The sequence below is a fragment of the Rhamphochromis longiceps genome, linkage group LG3 (assembly GCF_057381845.1).
Source record: "Rhamphochromis longiceps isolate RC_006_pf linkage group LG3, R_longiceps_female_GT1.1, whole genome shotgun sequence".
Lineage (NCBI taxonomy): Eukaryota > Metazoa > Chordata > Actinopteri > Cichliformes > Cichlidae > Rhamphochromis > Rhamphochromis longiceps.
This window is the reverse complement of record NC_140559.1, coordinates 28,889,907-28,912,843: the sequence shown is the minus strand read 5'-3', so window position 1 is coordinate 28,912,843 and position 22,937 is coordinate 28,889,907. Positions and strand designations below refer to the sequence as shown.

General features: G+C 40.2%; 1 protein-coding gene and 1 long non-coding RNA gene across 3 annotated transcripts in view; one reads left to right on the top strand and one right to left on the bottom strand.

The window, feature by feature from the left end:
* Positions 1-1,708: 1,708 nt before the first annotated feature.
* On the top strand, positions 1,709-3,724 carry LOC146673853 (uncharacterized). Its single transcript, XR_014910614.1, has 3 exons — positions 1,709-2,015; positions 2,108-2,301; positions 3,437-3,724. It is a non-coding gene; the product is annotated as an uncharacterized LOC146673853 (long non-coding RNA).
* Positions 3,725-6,900: 3,176 nt separating this feature from the next.
* The window catches only part of LOC146673852 (protein-glutamine gamma-glutamyltransferase 2-like), a 28,157-nt gene continuing 12,120 nt past the window's right edge, over positions 6,901-22,937 (bottom strand). For both annotated transcript variants that reach the window (XM_085392230.1, XM_085392234.1), the window contains 14 exons: positions 20,919-21,086; positions 20,255-20,506; positions 19,937-20,055; positions 17,582-17,710; positions 17,233-17,410; positions 16,992-17,127; positions 16,657-16,766; positions 16,386-16,501; positions 13,331-13,457; positions 12,444-12,553; positions 9,370-9,544; positions 8,989-9,143; positions 8,556-8,689; positions 6,901-7,600 (listed from right to left, as the gene is read on the bottom strand). In XM_085392230.1, the coding sequence (XP_085248356.1) occupies positions 7,450-7,600; positions 8,556-8,689; positions 8,989-9,143; positions 9,370-9,544; positions 12,444-12,553; positions 13,331-13,457; positions 16,386-16,501; positions 16,657-16,766; positions 16,992-17,127; positions 17,233-17,410; positions 17,582-17,710; positions 19,937-20,055; positions 20,255-20,506; positions 20,919-21,086 (2,060 nt within the window). In that variant the 3' untranslated portion in view covers positions 6,901-7,449. The remainder of the gene's footprint in view (positions 7,601-8,555; positions 8,690-8,988; positions 9,144-9,369; positions 9,545-12,443; positions 12,554-13,330; positions 13,458-16,385; positions 16,502-16,656; positions 16,767-16,991; positions 17,128-17,232; positions 17,411-17,581; positions 17,711-19,936; positions 20,056-20,254; positions 20,507-20,918; positions 21,087-22,937) is intronic.

Sequence of the window (22,937 nt, the reverse complement as noted above, 5' to 3'; positions counted from 1 at the left end):
ATCAAGGGTGAGCATTGGTTTATGGTCATCATGTGACTGATGCAAGCCAGATCCTTTTATTTAGTAAAATGTAAATGTTACTGTTGATGGGTACAGGCAGGGGAAGGTGCTCAAATCCCTGCTTCCCTTTTGATGCCTTATATCATCTATTTCATCGATTTGTACGTTTTCACACAATTCAATGCACATATTTCCCTTTTTCCTAGCTAAACATAAAGAAACTACAGGTAGCTCAATGCTTTTACACAGTACTACTGTATTATTAGTCCACCAAGAGAAAAAAATATATACATTGATAAAAAATAAAAAATGATTAAAGCCTTTTGTGCTTGTAAAATGGTCTGTATTTGTATAGCGCTTTACTTGGTCCTAAGGACCCCAAAGCGCTTTACACTATACACAATCATTCACACACTGGTGATGGCAAGCTACAGTGTAGCCACAGCACTATCAGAGGCAAGGCTGCCGGACACTGGTGCCACCGGGCCCTCTGGTGGCGCCTACTCTGACCACCACCAGTAGGCAACGAGTGAAGTGTCTTGCCCAAGGACACAACGACCGAGACTGTCGGAGCCGGGGCTCGAACCGACAACCTTCCGATTACAAGACGAACGCCCAACTCTTGAGCCACGATCGCCCCATCAATTGGCTTTCATCAGCAGGTGTTTATCTGGAGGGCATCAGGCTTAAAGCCATAGGCGTGGTGTGTGGTACATTTTCACTTTTTCAGAGATTTTTCCTGATAGTTAAAATATATAGTCAGAAATGAATCCAGATGAGTTTGATACTCTAAGAATGAATACCAGATGACAAACAACCATATCACCAAACCAGCTCAGCTACTTCTACTTAAACAGATAAACTTCAATTTTAATTACTGTCCAACTGTCAATGAAATGAATTAAAATTTAATAAAATTCAGTTCAACTGAATTTTATTAAATTTAATTCAGTTCTGTTTGTATTTATTTCTATATTGCCAAATCATAACAACTGTCATCTTAAGGTCAAACCACCAGTAGCACCAGGATCAGGGAGGGACAGCTATGTGCTCCAACCAGTTGGTGGTGACGGGAGAAATGAAAGTTCACCGGGGTTGATTTAAAAGTGGAATTTAGTAATTTGTGAATATTGATTGCTAATTGTTGATTCTCTAAAAAAAAAAAAAAATCATCTTATTCTCACAGATGTTTGAAAATAGTTGAAAATTATTAACTATTTTATAAACTTTCATTTTTTCACAGTTTTCAAAAGCCCACAATATGTGAAAGGGGCACTAACAGGAAGTAAATAACAACTTAAAAAGAGGTCATTGCAGAGGAATTTATGATCAAAACTGAGATATTTTTGAGATAATTTGAATATTTTTGAATCCTAGAAGAGTTAAAAACAGTAAGATAAGAAACCTGTGACTCAAATGTCATCACTACCATTTCTGAATTATAACTTCCTGTAAAACTTCAAGCTTGCCAGTTAACAAAGGCTTTTCATGTCATACTTATAGTTGCTTTTGTGGCTCTCTAAGATAATTACATTTGTACTCATGTTGTGTTTTTTGTTGCAGGAATTAACAAGGTGAATTTTCACTGCGTGACTAACAACACTGCTCATCGCACCATTGAAATTACAAGAAAGCAGCTGATTGTTAGGCGTGGCCAGCCCTTCCTGCTGACCCTGGAAATGGTGCAGCCTTTCAGTGTCAGACAGTGTCCGTCAGCTCATCCAGATGCTGAGATGCAGCTTCGAAAACAGTCCAATCAGTGCAGTCAAAACAGTCCTACAGTTCCTGCTTTGCTGCGTTAGTCCACTTCTTCACAGTTTTTAATACAGGCTTGGCATGTTTGAGTTGTTGCCTTTAAACTGCAATAAGATGGACCAGGCAGTGATCAGAATATCCCAAGGCTGCCTGGGGGACAGAGCGAAATCTGCCGGGCTTACAACTTCATCGGGTGGACCGTGAAGCGGAGCTCTCAGGGAAAACAAAGGGTGGTGGAGTCTGCTTCTACATCAACGAAGGTTGGTGTACTGATGTCGCAGTGTTACAGAAATACTGCTGCTCAAACCTGGAAACTTTTTTCATCAACTGCAAACCATTTTATTCACTGCAGGAGTTTTGTTCCTTCATGCTGGTTGGAGTTTGCATCCCTCCTCAGGCCAATGCAAACAACGCACTGGCTGACCAGATTACCACCCTTGAAAGAAAATTCCTGGATTCCTTCACAATTGTCCTTGGGGATTCTAACAGAGCAAATCTAAACCATGAACTTTCTAAATATAGACAGCATATAGACTGCCCCACCAGGTACAACATTATATTGGAGCACTGTTACCCAGATACTGTCTTAAAGTAGTGACTCTAAGACAGTATCTGGGATTCGCTGGGAAGAGAGCGGAGAGCGGAGATTCAGGAGGTGAATGGAGGGGAGTGTTGTGCGGAATCTCGGCTGATGTTACACCCCTGAAAACAGGGGGAAAGAATCACAAGAGTGATTATGACTTGCGTCTCTCGTGCAGTCGTTTATTGCAGTGAAAATGAACAGAAATGTTTCACATTCTGTACTGCTAAATGTCACATGGTGGAAGACAAACACTAAATAATAAACCAAAATACTAAAGTGCTTACTATATATGCCAGAACATGTTTCCTCAAAAATTGTTCACAATAGCGGCGGTTTTAGCTCCTGCCGTTATCTTAATTTCCATTATAAAGTACAAAACTGAGGCTCAAAACCGCCATGTATATGTGCACAAAACTGTAATATATGCTTCTAAAGCTTACAAAACAATGAAGGGTTACCTCTTAGATACCTTAACAGTGTACAAATTGAAAATATGTCAACCTTTAAGCACTTTTACCTGAAAACACGGGGAAAAGAATCACGAGAGTTATTATGACTCTCATCAGTGAGGAGAATGCTACAAAAGCCCCCTAGTGGAGATTAGAGACACTACAAATCGATCCAAGAAAAGGCTTACTAGCCGATCAGTGATGTATAGATTGCAGTTCTTTTAAGTAACATGAAAGCCATTAATATAACATGAAAAATAACCTCTTAACCATTTTCTTACCATATTTACATTATTTGTCCTTATATGAACTGATATGAATTAGTATTAACTGAACAGTTTTATATGCAGTAGTCCTTCAACCTGTCACACTGATGTACAGGGTGGGCCATTTATATGGATACACCGTGGGAATGGTTGGTGATATTAAAGTCCTGTTTGTGGCACATTAGTATATGTGAGGGGACAAACTCCTCAAGATGGGTGGTGACCATGGTGGCCAATTAGATGTCGGCCATCTTGGATACAACTTTTGGTTTTTTTTCAATAGGAAGAGGGTCATGTGACACATCAAATTTATTGGTAATGTCACAAGAAAAACACTGGTGTGCTTGGTTTCAACATAACTTTCAATGTAACTTCAACACCAGGAGACCAAGGCGATAAATGGCCAGGACATTAAACTGAGGCTCAAGCTGAGCAGTAAGGATCACACCAATAAGGTGTTGTCTGTCCGTGTCAACGCTCAGGCCATGAGGTACAACGGCAATCCAGCGGACAACATCCTGAACAAAGTGCAGCACGTGACACTTCTGTCTGGACAAGGTCTGCAGTTCTTATCTTACAATTTTGGTCAGCATTGTAATTTATTTGAAAAAAAAAAAAGAAATGATATAGATTTCTATGATTTGAGGCTGCTACTTCAAACTCCACCCCAAGTCTCACACTCTAAAAAATGTTTTGTTGGCTCAACTTAAAAAAAATTGAGGTAACAATTTCCACTCAGCTTTTTAAGTTACAAATTTTGCATATTATTAAGTAAATCCAGCAAGTAATTTTTAGGTTTGGCTAACTCAACTGGTTCAACAAACCAACATGATTTACTTTGACCTGTAAAAGCATAATTAAGTTTAAGCAACCTAATATTAATTTAGAATTTCTGGTAATATTGAGTTGACAAATTACATTAATTGAGTTAATCTAACTTACTTTTTTACATATATCCTACTCACAATTATCCATGCAAACATAGCCATTTAAATTATTCCAACTGATGAAACAGTTTATTGCATAACATTTTCGAAGTAATACACTTCTGTGTCAGCATGGTCAACACCTTGGAGACGCTTACAGCTGCTGTGAAGGCTCAAAACAACACCATTGAGCGTATGGGGGGATACATCAGAGAGAGGCCTGCTCAAAATGAGACCCTTGAGCGAAAGTTGGATCACATCGCAGAACGGCTCACTGCAGTTGTGGGGTCTCAGATTGAGAGACCAGTGTCAGAGTGTTAAAGAGCAGCTTGAAATTCTCTGTGCTGCTCGCATAAAAGAAAAATCAGCAATATTCAACATGCGGACACCACGGCGCCAGCTGCTCAGGCCCAAGGCTGGAGCCGAACAACAACTCCCTGATAACGACTGTGTGATGACTATTCTTCCCATCCCATGCAAGGCCACCTGGGTTGGCTGGCAGACTGTTTACTTAGCCTGATAGAGCGAAGGACACTGTCTCAGCTGAACTCTGGACACGCACACACATACACTTACACTGATAAGCACGCACTCATCCCCCTCCCTTTCCAAACGCCTTCGATGCTTGTTTCCTGCGGGGGAAGACTGCGGGTCTGCGTGCCGCGCTGAAATGGTTGCGCTGTGCAGGACGACTGCTGTGTTTCCTTCGGATTACTCCTCACCCCCTACCCAACCCCTGTGGCTTGTCATGTGCTCCAATGTTGTGATGTGGACATTTATGTGCTCTCTGTGCAGAGGAGTTTTTGTTTCCTGTTCTCATGCTGTCCTCCCATAGGTGCCCAGCGTGAGGAGAGGTCTCTTTTCTTCCTCTTGTACTTTTCCCATTGTTGTGTACTTTCAGTGTTTTTTCTGTAACGCTGCCGATCTCCGACTGTATTCCCATGTGTGTGTGTGTGTGTACGTCGGGGGGGGGGCCTCCTATTCCTCTGCGGGGCAACCTGCATATGGCCAATAAAACATTCATTCACATTAAAAATTGAATTGCTAGTATCTCATAAAACTCTCCTTATTGTTTAGCTAACAACCTGTGGCGTTGCCTGAATGAAAGTGTCAGGTAGACAGACACAAAATGTGACAGCAGACGCAAATATTGAGGTCCAACGGTACATGATGGAGCCAAATATTGGAAGGCTGGAGGACCCCCTTAAATATTGGGAGAGACAAAAATATGTCTACCCTCACTTATACAAGTTAGCACTGACATACCTGTGTACCCTGCCTCATCTGTGCCCTGTGAGCGAGTGTTTTCAAAAGCAGGGGAAATATTGTCCAAAAAAGAAATCGCCTACGACCTGCCACAGTGGAGAAACTGTTGTTTTTAAATAAAAACCAATGATGTGTCCCCTGAACACTAATCACTGTCCTTACCTCAATGTTACAAAAGCACAACTACTGTCCACACCCCAACCACACCTCACCTCACAGTAAATGATTGTTTCCATTTTTAGCATTTCCAAATAATCATTTTCCATACTGCCACTATAAATATACACAGTATCATGCCATCACTACAATATACATGTTTTACACACTGCTTTTGTTGTTGACATTTACAGGCTGTGTGCAAAAGGCCACACTCTTCAAATTCATGCCAACTAATATTTTTACGTCCAGTAGGTGTCCTACTAGAGCAAATGAAGCTTCAAGACGCTTTGCGCTGGGGTGAACCAATTGGATGAAAAGGTTCAGTGCTTCATGAAGCTTCGTCTGTCCATCACTACTCAAAACGGCAGATTTATTGCTGGAAAAATTCAAAAGATGAATACAACAAACTAAACTTGGATCTAGAAACTAGAAACTCAAAATAGGCAACAAGGAAACAACCCTGGAACTGAGATCTAGGCAGGAGCACGAGGGAAACACAGCAGTGAGGGTACATGATGGTGTGACATGACAACAGACAGAAGAAAACACAGGGCTTAAATACTCAAGGGAGTAACGAAGGAATCAGACACAGGAGGAGAGCACAGCTGGGATCAATCACACATAACGAGACATGGGGGAAGCAAAACTGAAAACATTAACAAAGGACGGGAGACTATCAAAGTAAAACAGGAGATGAAGACTAGACAAGGAAACATCACCAGACCCAGTACCGTGACTGTCTTATGTACTCTTTATTCCCAGCCTGCATTCATGGCCTTATCTGGGAACATCTCTTTTTCCAAGGAAAATCACATAGTTAAATTGAACATTAACAAACTGTGATAAGGTTTCACAAGTTTTTTCTTCAAGGCTAGTGCAACAATTTATCTGTTGGTAACCCATTACAATAAAATATCAAAAACACGTGTTAGTCCATTTTCAGTACACTCTGATGACAGCATGTTTACGGGAAATACAGACCTCCCACGCTGTCAAACTGTCAAAATTGTCTGTATGTCTCATTGTGCTCATATGCCTTGAATTCAAGCTCTTAAAAACATGATTTGGGGATTCTTTTGACTAAATAGTCAGATAAAACATAGTATACTGTTTATCACAGATCAAAGTTATCAAGAACATTTGTTTTGAAACTATTTTAAATTCTTATACAGTCACATAAAGTAAACACAGAAGTGTATGTGTATGGAGGAAATTATCTGTTGTTATACTTGCTTCTGCTTCTGATACAGCTCACACTACCCTGTATCCCTGAGCTGTGCAATCATCATCTACAAACTTCACTTGGTTCTTTTCAGGAACACAGTCTGCAGGTTTCCCAGCATAAACCTGCATGTTCCAATCATAACTGTTCCAAATTATATGATAGTCGTGATTTACCGGGTGTGAGTGTTTGCTGCTGAGAGTGTGGGAGAAGGGCACAGAGTGGAGGTGGTGCACCTCAACCATATGCTTTTGATAGCCATTAAATCTGAACATTATTTATTGAGATGGAGAAATTTATTTATTTATTTGACCCATCATGGCAGAACAGAATCCGAGTGGTGACAGGATTTAGGACAGGAGATGGGGAGGAGGTGGTCCATCACTGTTACTCAAATTTGTATAAGAGATGAGCTATATATTTAGAACTTGTCATAAAATACAGCTTCATAATTTTCCCACAATCATTTAAACCCAATAATAATTAATGCACAAACAGAGAAAAGCTACAAAGCAATATCAGGAAATCGGTTTTCTCCCTCTTCTTTTATTAAAATGATTACATTACTCATTAATTATTAATTATGGTAACTGTTAGTCCCAAAGCATATCCCCGAAAATGTTGGGCAGTTTGCATCTTTGAAATAAAAAATCTACTTGATTATATCTCAGCCAGTGGGAAAAAAAACAAACAAAACCTTGACTATGGATAGTAACGTTACTGTGGATGATAGTTATAACAAGGTGTAGTAGATTAATCTATCCCAGTTTAAACTAAATAAAGAAACAGAAACACAGAGGGAGCTGTAAATGAAACCAGAGCTTCATGGTTTAACGTCAACGATGCAGGAGCTCTTTATGTCTCTGAAGCTGCTGCAGTCGAAGTCAGCAACCACGGTCTTCAGTCCAGCTCTGTAGGGAGTCATGGTAATCTTGAGCTTCAGTGTGGCCTTTGGCTCTACCTCACCCAGGTCACTGTAAATAGAAAAACATTATTATTTTTTATTTTACTTCAAACCCTGTTTGGATGAGAACCTAGGCTAGTTAAGCCAACTTAGCTTGGGGGGGGGAATAAAGGAAAACGGTTGCCTAGCTTTAGCTAAACTCTTTACAAAAGCAGTCTGTAAGCAGTAATTAGGATTAGCATACTGTTTCTTTTTATTTTTATCTTTATGCAAAATGGAATTGTGAGCTGGAACTATTTATTGGTGAACAACACTTGGTGGCACTACCAACAACATAGCACTGTAAGTTAGAAATGTTTCTTTTCTTTTGAAGACTGGAGAAAAAAAAGAAAATTTAGATTTGTTTGGAGCACTAAAATATGCAGCATGAATCAAAATCTGAAAGTCTTTTGTGGCCACTTCAATTCTTTGAAAAAACACAACTTTAATCAAAACAAAAGGCTACGTATACAAAAATGAGTAGTTAATGGATTATTTCTCTCGTTATTTCCTTTTTGAAGATTTTTAATTCTTTTTCTGTGGCAACATATCAGACACGTGGCAGACAAACGATGGCTTGAATTAAATAAGTTAAAGTTACAAGAAAATTTCCATGAATTTGTTTCATCTTTACACAAGCATCAATAGTTTATGGTTTAAAAGTGTTGTTTTAAAGATATTTTACATAATGAGGTTACTGCATTAACATCAATATTAAACCAAATGAAAATGAGTGAACTGGCAGAGTACAAGGAAAATAAAGAGTTTTTTTTAACCAGTATTATTGAACCGCTGAGATGATGAAATGAAATCTGACTAGAATCAATATTTGTTTTTGTAACTCTCACATAAAAAGCAAATTACTGTTTCACAAAAAGCATCTGGTTGAAGATGGGAAATATTATCATTAACTCCAGACAATCACATTGTTCCTTATACCCTGTGATTGTAATGAGTTAGATTGTATGTTAAGTCTCAGTACTGACCTTTGTATATAGTCTGATTTAAAAAGGCCACATCCAATGACTGTCAGGGAGCAGTTCCTCAGCCTCTCATTGAGCGGGTTTTTAAATTCCACCTCCAATGTCATTTCATGGTTCACATGGACTGGATACAAAACCTAAAAGAAGCACAGATATAGTACAGCATTAATGTGCAGCAAATTATAGAACAAAGTCCAGAATTTTCAGAATCTCATAGAACCTGTTCATCAACTGAGTTCAGGTGACGCTTTTTTGACTGTCAAATAACCAATCAGCAGTTATCGTTGTAAGGCCATGCCACACAGCCAGTCTACCGTATACCATGAACACATACTTTGTTACCAAGTAATGTCATTAGTTTGAATCTGCTTTCACTTCCTGTGTTATAAAATCACGCACTTCCTTATATTACACACAAAATTTGGATTTTAATGACCTTCATGGAGATGACTGGTTGCTCTAGGGTGATGTTGGTCTCAGTCTGGTAGTATTCATCACTGTCACTGGCCACTGCTGAAACCTTTATGCTGTCGTAGTTCACCATATATTTACTGTAATCTGCAAAGGGGATCTGGATAGGTATGGCCACATCTGTAGGACATACAGTGAGAGGCAGGAATGTGAGAACTGATCCAGAGATTCATGGTATCATCAGGAAACTTTAATTTCTTGTTTCTTTCTAATTTCTTTCATTTCTGAGACTTGGGGTGGAGTTTGAAGTAGCAGCCTCAAATCATAGAAATCTATATCATTTCTTTTTTTTTCTTTTCAAATAAATTACAATGCTGACCAAAATTGTAAGATAAGAACTGCAGACCTTGTCCAGACACAAGTGTCACGTGCTGCACTTTGTTCAGGATGTTGTCCGCTGGATTGCCGTTGTACCTCATGGCCTGAGCGTTGACACGGACAGACAACACCTTATTGGTGTGATCCTTACTGCTCAGCTTGAGCCTCAGTTTAATGTCCTGGCCATTTATCGCCTTGGTCTCCTGGTGTTGAAGTTACATTGAAAGTTATGTTGAAACCAAGCACACCAGTGTTTTTCTTGTGACATTACCAATAAGTTTGATGTGTCACATGACCCTCTTCCTATTGAAAAAAAACAAAAGTTGTATCCAAGATGGCCGACATCTAATTGGCCACCATGGTCACCACCCATCTTGAGGAGTTTGTCCCCTCACATATACTAATGTGCCACAAACAGGACTTTAATATCACCAACCATTCCCACGGTGTATCCATATAAATGGCCCACCCTGTACATCAGTGTGACAGGTTGAAGGACTACTGCATATAAAACTGTTCAGTTAATACTAATTCATATCAGTTCATATAAGGACAAATAATGTAAATATGGTAAGAAAATGGTTAAGAGGTTATTTTTTCATGTTATATTAATGGCTTTCATGTTACTTAAGAGAACTGCAATCTATACATCACTGATCGGCTAGTAAGCCTTTTCTTGGATCGATTTGTAGTGTCTCTATTCTCCACTAGGGGGCTTTCGCGCGTTCTCCTCACTGCAATAAACGACTGCACGAGAGACGCAAGTCATAATCACTCTCGTGATTCTTTCCCCCTGTTTTCAGGGGTGTAACATCAGCCGGGATTCCGCACAACACTCCCCTCCATTCACCTCGTGAATGTACACTCTCCGCTCTCTTCCCAGCGAATCCCAGATACTGTCTTAAAGTAGTGTAACAGTGCTCCAATATAATGTTGTACCTGGTGGGGCAGTCTATATGCTGTCTATATTTAGAAAGTTCATGGTTTAGATTTGCTCTGTTAGAATCCCCAAGGACAATTGTGAAGGAATCCAGGAATTTTCTTTCAAGGGTGGTAATCTGGTCAGCCAGTGCGTTGTTTGCATTGGCCTGAGGAGGGATGCAAACTCCAACCAGCATGAAGGAACAAAACTCCTGCAGTGAATAAAATGGTTTGCAGTTGATGAAAAAAGTTTCCAGGTTTGAGCAGCAGTATTTCTGTAACACTGCGACATCAGTACACCAACCTTCGTTGATGTAGAAGCAGACTCCACCACCCTTTGTTTTCCCTGAGAGCTCCGCTTCACGGTCCACCCGATGAAGTTGTAAGCCCGGCAGATTTCGCTCTGTCCCCCAGGCAGCCTTGGGATATTCTGATCACTGCCTGGTCCATCTTATTGCAGTTTAAAGGCAACAACTCAAACATGCCAAGCCTGTATTAAAAACTGTGAAGAAGTGGACTAACGCAGCAAAGCAGGAACTGTAGGACTGTTTTGACTGCACTGATTGGACTGTTTTCGAAGCTGCATCTCAGCATCTGGATGAGCTGACGGACACTGTGACATCATACATCAGTTTTTGTGAAGATGTGTGTGTGTGTGTGTGTGTGTGTGTGTGTGTGTGTGTGTGTGTGTGTGTGTGTGTGTGTGTGTGTGTGTGTGTGCCAACTAAGACCTTTTGCACATACAACAATAAACCATGGTTCACTCCTAAACTCCAACATCTTCGTAAGGCCAAGAAGGACTCCTACAGAAGTGGTGACAGGGCCCTGTACAAGCAGGCCAGGAACACACTGACCAGGGAGATCAAAGCAGCCAAAAGGATCTACTCCCAGAAGCTGAAAGAATGGCTCTCAGCCAACAACCCTGCGTCAGTGTAGAGGGGCCTGCAGGAAATCACCGACTACAGACACTCCCCACCCCCTGTGGAAGCAAACAAAGACCTGGCAGATGGGCTGATGGCCATCCGTCGGCTCTTTGTTACTTCGGAAACATGGCTTGAACAATTTCTCTTCAATGACGTAATCCGATATCAACTGATCTCTTTACCTGTCGGCTTCCCGTGGCTGACATGCGACCGGCTATTGCAGATAATAATACAACAGCTTCTTGCTATTTTTTGCTTCTTTTTATCGCTGTGTAACCGATTTCAATTGAAAACCTGCGTGCGCTAGTACCTCTTCCCACGACTTCCCACAATCCTTTGCGGTTTTACCCCAGAATGACGTCACATTTCCAATCTCTATAGAGATTGAAAATGTGACGTCATTCAGGGGTAAAACCGCAAAGGATTGTGGGTACGAGTGGCACACAGGCCGTTTCAATCCTTTGATTTTTTTTTCTCCTCATACTTTTTGTTGCCTTTTCGTCAAGTCTGTCTTTGTACAGAACTGTTTTTGGGGCAAATAAAATGCAAGTAGGGATTAAAACCGCAGAATTAATGATTACCGGTGCTGGAAATACTAGCGTTTGATGCAGTGTTTTGATTTTATTGCCACTGGTACCTGCAATGCGCGACACTGTTTCAGACATTGACCCCCAAGTCCATGAAAGCCCCTGTACCAGACGGAGTTTCACCCTCCTTGCCTCAAACATCCTGCAACATCTCGACCGCCCAGGAACTTATGCCAGGGTCCTGTTTGTTTACTTTAGTTCGGCTTTTAATACCATTGTGCTTGAATTTCTCTCCTCCAAACTCTCCCAGCTCAGCATGTCACCAGCTACCTGTCAGTGGATCACCAGCTTCCTGACAGACAGGAAGCAGCAAGTGAGGCTGGGGGAGATCACCTCTGAAACTCGGTCCTCTCACCACTATTGCTCCTGCTGTACATCAATGACTGCGCCTCCAAGAACTCGGCTGTTAAACTCCTAAAATTTGCAGATGATATCACCGTCATTGGCCTCAGGATGGTGATGAGTCTGCAGCTTTCCAGGCTTCTAGTTGCTATTCTTAGATAATTCTTAGATAATTTCCTTAAAGGCCCCATCCCATTTCACACTGTTTCAACTGTTTGTTTTTTTTTACTTGTCGTGCATTATGAATTTTGACCAAATCAACACATTCTTGTATTTATATCATGTTGTAATGATACAAAGTTTTCCCAGTCTTGTATTTTGAGTTTTACCTCTTTGATTTTCATCTCAACATACTGGGGTGCCTCTTCTATGTCACCTTGACCTTCTTTTGAGTTCATTCTGACTGCACGTTTGAAGATGGCTCTCTCCTCTGCGCTGCCTGTAGGGAAATATGGCATGTGCTGTGTGAAGCGGGCATGATTGGGGGACCCAAAATGCAGACTCTTGGAGGCAAAACTAAACTCAAAAAGCAGCTTTACTGATTAACTATAGAATGTACAAAACTGAACTGGGAGTTACTGGAAACTAGACAAGCAGGCAGAACACACAGCTGAAGAATGAGGGAGATCACCGACGGGGGGATGGAGGGATTTGGGACAGAGAGAAGACACATGGTGAACACGACTGAACACAATCCACCAATGAGACAGGTAAAGCACAGCTGAACATTGAACACACATGATAAGAGAGTGACAAACTGAAACAGGAAGTAGGAGAAACACACACTCTGAGATGCAGACAGATGAAACCCAGGGAACAGAGGGAGGAGAGAGAGGGGCAGAGAGCCAGGGACAAGAGACAGAGTGCCACACAGAGACATGCCACAGAAGAAGAGACTGACCTAACTGGGGAAACAGGGAAGGACAGAGAGACACAAGACAAAATGGCATATATATGCCATAGAAACAAGACAAAAACATGAACAGGATCAAATAAAAACCAAGAAAACCTAAACTAGAAATACTGATAAACTCAAGATCGTAAGCAAACTGAGCTAGGAAACATAAGAAACTTGTTTGTGTTGTCTGGGATCATTTGAACTGAAACTGCCTTTAGCAGTTCTACTAGAATGTTACCAAACAGTTATCCAAATAATAAAGCTATTGATGTCCAGTTGACACGAGCAATGCAAATGAGCATTGTATGTTTGTTTTACCTTCCCTGTGCTTGTAGCTGTCAGTGATATCAACCCTTTTCCAGGAGTCAACAGCCTTGGTAGAGATGCTCTGACCCACTGACATGGAGTCAGTGTACATTTTCTTCTTTGAACCGTTAGTACTGATCTGAGAAAAGTAACATCAAAACAGAAAATTGTCAATACTTTGTGCAGGACTGCATAATTTAATAAGCTAAAGCCACTGGTAAATCTGCACTTATGTTTGTCAGTCAGAATAACTTTTGTGTTGAAGTTATCGCCATTAAATTGTAGACGATGTAAGTGTGATCTCTGTTTGCATTTGGGATGTTGAATGAGTTTGAAGGGGTAGCCAAGAGAAATATAGAGTGAACATTGGGCTCCTTAATGGTCTTACATCTTGTCAATTAACAACAACATCCATCCATTTTCGCAGGGGGCAGCAACCTAACCCGCTGCTTAACACTTGGCTGCGAACCACTCCAGTGTGAGCTGGAGGCAACCACCTGATGAAGCCAACAGAACCACATCATCCTCAAAAAACAGAGATTAAATTTTGAGTCTGCCCAAGTGGAAGCCTTCTGCCACTTCGCTAAGCCTAGAAATTCTGTGCATAAAAATTATGAACAGAATTGGTGACAAAGGGCAACACTGGCTGTCCAACACCCAATGGGAACGAGACAGGGTAAAGAGCTGCTCTAGTGTTCCGTGACAGGGATGAACCTTGTGAGATGCTTTGGGTGGCGCTGTCACTTGGTGTTCGCGCTCTCTGCAGTAGAGTATTGTGTTGTGTTCAAACACACAGTGGTGTTTTTGTGTAGTTTATCTGCGTAGCAATTTAATCAAAGAAATCTTATTTCATAGTGCAATCTTCACATGCTTCATTCGAAGCAATTTAGAGTCCAAGTATTCACTCGCTGTGTCTTTAGGGTTTCACTTGCTTAGCTTGTAGCCGAGTCGCTAGCAGCATGGCCTCTTCACCTGTTCCTCCTGCACTTTCCTGCTCATTGTGTCAGATGTTTAGTTACTGCTTGGCAGTAATGATACTTGTAACAAATGTAGCCAATTTGCAGGTCTGGAGGCCAGGATCACTGAACACCACCAAGCTGTTCATGTGTCTACCTGCTTTTCCCGATTCAGCGACACACCCACAGGTGGTCAAACTCTGGTAATTGGTGATTCTGTTCTGAGGCATGAAGCTAGAGACACCGGCAACCATAGTCATTTTTCTTCCAGGTGCCAGAGCAGGAGACATTGGAGGAAATTTAAAACTGCTGGCTAAGAGTAAACGTAAATTCAGTAAAATTATAATTCACGTCGGCAGTAATGACACCCGGTTACGCCAATCAGAGGTCACTAAAACCAATATTGAACCAATATTGTAGTTTTCTCTGGTCCCCTCCCCAATCAGACCAGGAGTGACATATTTAGCCGCATGTTCTCCTTAAATTGCTGTCTGTCTGAGTGGTGTCTCAGAAACGATGTGGGCTTCATAGATAATTGGCAAACCTTCCAGAGGAAACCTGGTCTTGTTAGGAGAGACGGCATCCATCCCACTTTGGATGGAGCAGCTCTCATTTCTAGAAATATGGACAAATTTATTAAACCCTTCAAAATATGACTATCCAGAGTTGGGACCAGGAAGCAGAGTTGCAGTCTTACACGCCTCTCTGCAGCTTCTCTCCTCCATCTCCATAGAGACTGTGTCAGCTCCCAAACAGACAAAAAACAAACTAAAAACCAGCAACAAACAACTTAAACATAAACAATTACAAAGAAAGAACAATACAGTATCCACATCTGAACCAAAGAGTAAAACAGTGAAATGTGGATTATTAAATATTAGGTCTCTCTCCTCCAAGTCTCTGTTAGTACATGACTTAATAATTGAACTGAATAAATGAATTGAATAAATGAATCAACACCCCGAGTCATTGTAACTTCCGGATATCTCAAAGAACAGGCCGAGGGGGCGGTGTGGCAGCAATTTTTCACACCAGCCTATTAATCAACGAAAAACCAAGACAGACTTTTAATTCATTTGAAAGCCTGATGCTTAACATTGTCCACCCCAGCTGTAAAACTCAGAAACCAGTCTTACTTGTTATCATCTATCGTCCACCTGGGCCTTACACAGAGTTTCTCTCTGATTTCTCAGAGTTTTTATCTAATTTAGTTCTCAGCTCAGATAAAATAATTATTGTGGGTGATTTTAACATCCATGTAGATGCTAAAAATGACAGCCTCAACATGGCATTTAATCTGTTATTAGACTCAATTGGTTTCTCTCAAAATGTAAAAGAACCCACCCACCACTTTAATCACACTCTAGATCTTGTTTTAACATATGGCATAAAAACTGAACATTTAACAGTGTTTCCTGAACACTGTTTAAATTTACAATAATTGATTACACAGCAGTGGGGAGTAGACTTCATCACAGTAGATGTCTTTCTGAAAGTGCTGTAACTAAACTTGCTGTATAAATTGAATTGAATTGAATGAAAAACATATTTTTCCTTCTGTATCCGAGATTCAACTAACGGACAGACACTCCTTTCCAGCACCTTGGCATAGACTTTCTAGCAGAGGCTGAGGAGTGTGATCCTTCTACAGTTGTAGCACACCCTCTGCTCCCCTTCTTGATGATGGGAACCACCACACCAGTCTGTTAATCCAGAAGTACTCTGATCTCTATTGTTGAGGCGTGTTGACCAAAACAGCCCTACAACATCCAGAACCTTCGGGAACTCAGGGTGAACCTCATCCACCCCAGGGACCCTGCCACCAGGTTGTTGTTTAACTGCCTCAGTGACCTTACTCCCGGTGATGAACAGGTCATTTCCATCATCCCCTGATTCTGCTTCCTCTGTGGAAGACGTGTCAATAACAATAACATATAATAGGGAAACTTGATAAAAATGGTAGGTACCAGATCTTTTAAGGTTAGGATTAAGGTTAAAACTGAGTTTAAAAGAGCTGAAAGAGTTAATTCTTCAGATAAAAGGTAGAAATACAGATTGTATAGACAGACTGTATAGTATACAGCTGGTTATTTTATAACACTGGTACAGACCATCCATTTGACAATGTCAGCGTTGACCTCAGCGTAGACAAATGGTACATCATACTTGACGTCTGTGTCACCACGTAGGATAGCGTTGACTGGGGCTGGACCACAGCAGAATACACCTGGAGCAGCAAAAGCAAAGCTGGACTTTTACAAATTTAACAAAAACTTTTTTAAAGAACCAACAAAATAATTGTTTGTACTTCTCATTGGAATCATTCATTTGTGCATCTGTCTCAGTGCATTCATTTCTAAATAAAAACTAAATAGTTTTTACCTTCACTTTTTTCCTGTGGAGTGGGATCCAAGACCTGCCAGCCATCATAGATACCACCTTTCATGAGGTCTGGTCGTTTCATCCATCCTTCCACCCACACATGGAAGTTCCTGCACAAGAAAGGTGAGCTTTCCAGTTTATATCTCTGAGGTTTTTAAATTGCATAATATAATAGCTCTGTCTGTGTGAAAATATGTCATTAGTATTATCAATATGTAACTTTAACAGACGTTCGTGTTCCTTTTCAAGTCAGGCCTCAAAACTCAAACAGCAAGAAAACAATAATAAAGTTTTCATTTTACTTGCACATCTGACTGACTGTCTGAATGTCTTACCAGACACTTTCAGAGGCCTCCTTGCTACGGACTCCATAGTCATCATAATATTCATCAATAGTGAGGCTATTGTTTGAGTCATGAGCAGATTGAAAGTTGGTGACGACACGGCATGGAATACCAAAGAATCGCATCACTGAAATCACAGACAACAAAATGATCAAGTCAAATGACGTCTCGGTCTTGCTTAAAGTTCATGGCAATACTCTGCCACACAAAAACAACACAGTAACCACAGTACCTGTACACATTACAGCAGCGAACACCCAGCACTGTCCGTACTTGACAGGATAGCAGCGGTTTTGAAACCAGCGCTGAAGGATGCTAACACTACTAGTCCAGCAGGTGGGGCTGCATCCATCATTATAGTTTCCATCCCAGCGTCCCACTAGTACACCTTCATCATCATTGGAATTGACCTGCAAATCAGACAAATGCTCCATTCTTGCTCATCCATTGGTTGCACAAGAGTAAATTTGGTTTATATTATTATTATTATTGTTACAACAGGTAGCATTAAAAACTTAACTTGTAAGTTTTTAAATGAAGTGTTAAATGTAAATTGTAATGCACGTGAATTTAGGTCCTACCATGGCACTGATCACACGGCTAACATAGACGGGGTTACAACGAGCAGAGGTGTCACCAGCTGGGTCTTTTCTGTGTTTGAGGTTGGCATCCAATATCTTGAGACAAATGTCAACCATTTCCTCCTCGAACTGGGTAAGAAGCACAAGTTAGAGCTACAATACCAATTGCAGGAAAGAATGTATTATTAATCTGGCTGTAAGCTTAGGGATCTTTGTCATGAATTTGTGACCAGTCAAAAGCTCAAAGGCCACTTTTGTCATGACACGGTGTATCAAATATTCTTCAAATTAAACAGCACACTTTAACGTTCTTAATTCTCTTGTAGAAAAATAAAAGTAATGTGGATTTCTAACAGAATATGCTACTGGTGCGTATTGCTGTATAATTACTATTTTGGACCAACATCAATAATTTTAACTTTTACATCGAAAATTATTGACAATTGCCTTCCAGTGACTGCATCATGGAAACATCAATATTGTTAGTCTGATAAAAGAAGTCACCTGTAATCAGCAGAAAAGTCACAACATCATGTTAGAGTCAAATTATTAAATGTTGTCATTGTGTTATTTAAATTTGTAAGTCTTAGTTCAAACTGTATGATCAAAGACATTCCTTTGTCTCTGACCACCTCTCCAGCCTGTTAAATGGTGGGTGAGGCTGTAGTGTTTTATTATAGGGACATCTATGTGAGGGTTTTGTTTTCTTGGTTAGTAAGCTTCCTGCTTTTATTACCCTTTTGATAAGCAGGAGGTCACACAAACGCACCCCCAAACACAAACACACACACTCACATGCATACACACACATACACACACGTGCTTACACGTGCACACACATAGTGCCTTATCTTTTAGAACCATAGGGGGCTTTTACAATGGGTGGTGCTTGTGTGTACTGTAACTGTTTTCAATGAAAGGCAGCAAGGAAGGCTGTTTATTTGATGCTGGCTAGGAGACAGGTGAGGAGCGTTTAGCTCCAAGAGCCTGGTTCCAACAGCCTCCCTTGCTAGCATGTAAAACCCGGTTCCGTCATTGTCTTGCTTTCTTCATGAGGAATAAGTCTCTAAACCAGCGGGGGCCTGTGGAAGCGCAGACCAGGTTTTTTAGTGTATTTATGTCATATTCAAATTCAAATCAAGTCTTAAAAAATCTAGCGTAAAATCATAACAAAAACTGTCTCAAAGCCCTTTAAATAGGAAGATAAAGAGCCTAAAATGATTTTAAAAAGTGAAAAAACACAAAACAATCAAATTCAATTATTCTACTGATTGTGGCGATTGTGGCTCAAGAGTTGGGAGTTCGCCTTGTAATCGGAAGGTTGCCGGTTTGAGCCCCGGCTTGGACAGTCTCGGTCGTTGTGTCCTTGGGCAAGACACTTCACCCGTAGCCTACTGGTGGTGGTCAGAGGGCCCGGTGGCGCCAGTGTCCGGCAGCCTCGCCTCTGTCAGTGCACCCCAGGGTGGCTGTGGCTACAATGTAGCTTGCCATCACCAGTGTGTGAATGTGTGTGTGAATGGGTGGATGACTGGATATGTAAAGCGCTTTGGGGTCCTTAGGGACTAGTAAAGCGCTATATAAATACAGGCCATTTACTTTCTTCTGGTTTTAATGATTTTGGTTTCTCTAAATAATTATCTGGTTATATTCTTATAACTTTATGTTGCTGAAAATTCACCCTAAGATCAGACCATCCAATACTCAAGATACCTGGAAAAATCCCAGAGGTATTCTACAGGCCTCAGTTAGCATGTTACATCTTGATGTTCTCTACAGTACAATTAGAAAAAGAGTGAACAAGTCTGAGCTGCCAGGAGAAAGCCTCTTTTCTCTCAAAACAACATCGCAGTGCAGCTCAACAAATCACAAGACTTCTGGAAGAAGAAGACAGATGATACCAAAGTGCAAATGTTTGGCCAGAACGATCTTTGGAGAAAAACCAAACAGAACATATTAGCACAAAAACCTCATATCAACTGTCAGTACAGTGGGTTAAGAAAGTCATAAAGCCATGCAGAAAACAAAACTCTGTGTATTGCTGTTAAAGTAGGTTCTAGAAGCTGTCAAATCATTGGATTTACTTAAGTTTTTCATTATGCTGTATACAGTCCTTTGAAGTTTTCACATGACTATGTGCTTCAGCTAATTTCCAAATATATTTTCAGCTTTCTTGCTTCACTCATATTACTAATTGTTACAGGTTTAGGGAAAGTACAAAACTGACAGATAATTGACTAGCTAATCTTCCTGTTTCTCATATAAATCACTTTGTTGTAACTAACATTCAATTTTGCGTAACCTTCAGAATACTGGCCAAATATGGCAGCATAAGCATGGCAGCACTCTGGTGCTGACCTGTCCAAAGATCCAGGGCTGTGAACCTATGTAGTGTGATGTTCCTGTGTAGACGGTTCCCTCTTCATTCATCACATATTCTTGTCTTTCTCTGTCATCGGGAAGATACACCCAGTCATCTGCAGACACATGCAAATATAATGCAAGCATCCTTAGCAAATTTATTAGCAGAATGACTCAGCTTTTATGGTAAGTTCATATATCAAAAACACAACAAAAACCTCTATCTATAGATAATAACTTCTATTAGTTACAGATTGTCTGTCTTTTTTCTTTTTCTTTTGTTTTACTTATCAGGACTAAAACTTTGCTTCTTACCAGAGCACCAGGGGTTGAAGAGCACCACCAAAGTTCCCAGATTTCTTGTTTCACCATGTGTCATTGCAGACAGGGAGTATTTCCCCACAGGAGCGTCAGTTGGTGGGGTCACAGAGAGAGCCACAATGCCCCTCTCCAGGACAGCACTCCTGTCAATCTCATACTTCCATATTGCCTTGGCATCACTGGTATATTTGGCAGACGGGTTACCAAACTGAGAACGTGTTCCATGTCTTTCTGATGGAGCAGAACCTGAAGTAAGGAAGAAGTGGGGAAGAGCACTTGTTACATTTCAGGGATCAATCAGTTTTATTTTGTTGTTTTCTTCAAAAAACTCTACTTAACCTCTTTACTTCCACCAGGTCACTGAGGACTATGATTAGGCAATGGTTGTTAACCAGAGCCTAACCATAATAGACTGCCAATAAGCTGGAGGACATCAACAGGTGATTTTGTAGAGTTACAAATGTGTTATGTTAATTGTTGAGTTCAAATATAATGTTATTTAACTCCTGTATGGACACTTTACCATATTAAGAACTTTTAAACATTATATTGTAAATAGTTATTTATCAGTGGACTATTTTAATGTTTTGAAGCATGTGATGTGATGACAAACAGCGTGGCAGAAAAATTGGCTTTTAAAACCAGTTCAAGTGGCTACCTGTCTCCACAGTGAGCAGGAGTGTGTCTCTGACACTGAAAGGCTGCACCATTTCCAGGGTCAGCAGGAAGGGCTGGCCACGCCTAACAATCAGCTGCTTTCTTGTAATTTCAATGGTGCGATGAGCAGTGTTGTTAGTCACGCAGTGAAAATTCACCTTGTTAATTCCTGCAACAAAAAACACAACATGAGTACAAATGTAATTATCTTAGAGAGCCACAAAAGCAACTATAAGTATGACATGAAAAGCCTTTGTTAACTGGCAAGCTTGAAATTTTACAGGAAGTTATAATTCAGAAATGGTAGTGATGACATTTGAGTCACAGGTTTCCTATCTTACTGTTTTTAACTCTTCTAGGATTCAAAAATATTCAAATTATCTCAAATATCTCAGTTTTGATCATAAATTCCTCTGCAATGACCTCTTTTTAAGTTGTTATTTACTTCCTGTTAGTGCCCCTTTCACATATTAAGGGCTTTTGAAAACTGTGAAAAAATGAAAGTTTATAAAAGAGTTAATAATTTTCAACTATTTTCAAACATCTGTGAGAACAAGATGTTTTGTTTTTTTTTAGAGAATCAATGATTAGCAATCAATATTCACTAATTACTAAATTCCACTTTTAAATCAACCCCGGTGAACTTTCATTTCTCCCGTCACCACCAACTGGTCGGAGCACATAGCTGTCCCTCCCTGATCCTGGTGCTACTGGTGGTTTGACCTTAAGTAGTTGGTGTACGGCTGGTTTGGTGATATGGTTGTTTGTTGTCTGGTATTCATTCACAGAATATCAAACTCATCTGGATTCTTGTCTGACTGCAAACTTTAACTATCGGGAAAAATCTCTGAAAAAGTGAAAATGTAGCAGACACCACACCTATGGCTTTAAGCCTGATGCCCTCCAGATAAACACCTGCTGATGAAAAGCAAGCACAAAAGGCTTCAATCAATTTTTTTTTTTATCAATGCATCTTTTTCTCTTGGTGGACTAATAATACAGTAGTACTATGTGAAAGCATTGAGCTACCTGTAGTTTCTTTATGTTTAGCTAGGAAAAAGGGAAATATGTGCATTGAATTGTGTGCAAACGTACATGGAAATAGACGATATACTGCAAAAAGAGTTTGCACAACTCTAATGACCTTGAACATCAACACAGCCTGCAATCTTTTTTATAATGTCTCCAAATAGTGTTCAGGAATATCTCTTCGAGCTTCTTGAAAGACAAGCTCATTTTTGTATGCTGGCTGCCTTTTGTCCTGTTCTTTGTCATCACACTGCATTGGTAGTGCATTATGAATAATTGGGCCTCATTTGCTAACATTCTTACCCTGTGCAAAAAATGAAAATAAATATAAAAAATCCCAGCACACAAAAATACTATCAGATTTATGAAACATGCGTACCCATATATTTTGTTCTCAGCACAGTGCATATGTCAGTAAATTTAAATTGCTTGGAACCAATAGCTTTGTTACATATGTACACTGCCCCACCCCAATTTCTAAACTAAAAATAGGCCACGACATAAAAATACTGTCAGATTTATGAAATTTTTGTTTTCACCCTCGTGTGTATGTCAATAAATCAGAATTGTTTGGAACCAACAGCCTTGTTGAGATAAGATAAGAGATCATGGAATATGTTTCAATTGACAAATGTTTCATGGTCACAGCTGCAGTGATGCAGATGTGACCATGTGACCATGTGCTGGTCTGTTGTGGTGAAGAGAGAGCTCAGTGTAAAAGTAAAGCTGTTGATTTACTGGTCGATCTGACCAGTGGTCACCAGCTTTGCGTAGCGGCTGAAATAAGTCCTCCAAAGGGTGGCTGTGCTTTCTCTAAGTGATAATATTTTGTTTTCTTTATATGCTTTTTATTGTAATTCTGAGCATTTTATGGTTTATAGTGTTTTGGCAATAACAACAATAACTGTAGTTAATATTGTTATTATTATTAAAAAATAGTAGTAGTACTTAATTTTAGAGACTCGTGTTTAAATTCCTGAGGCAGCCAGGC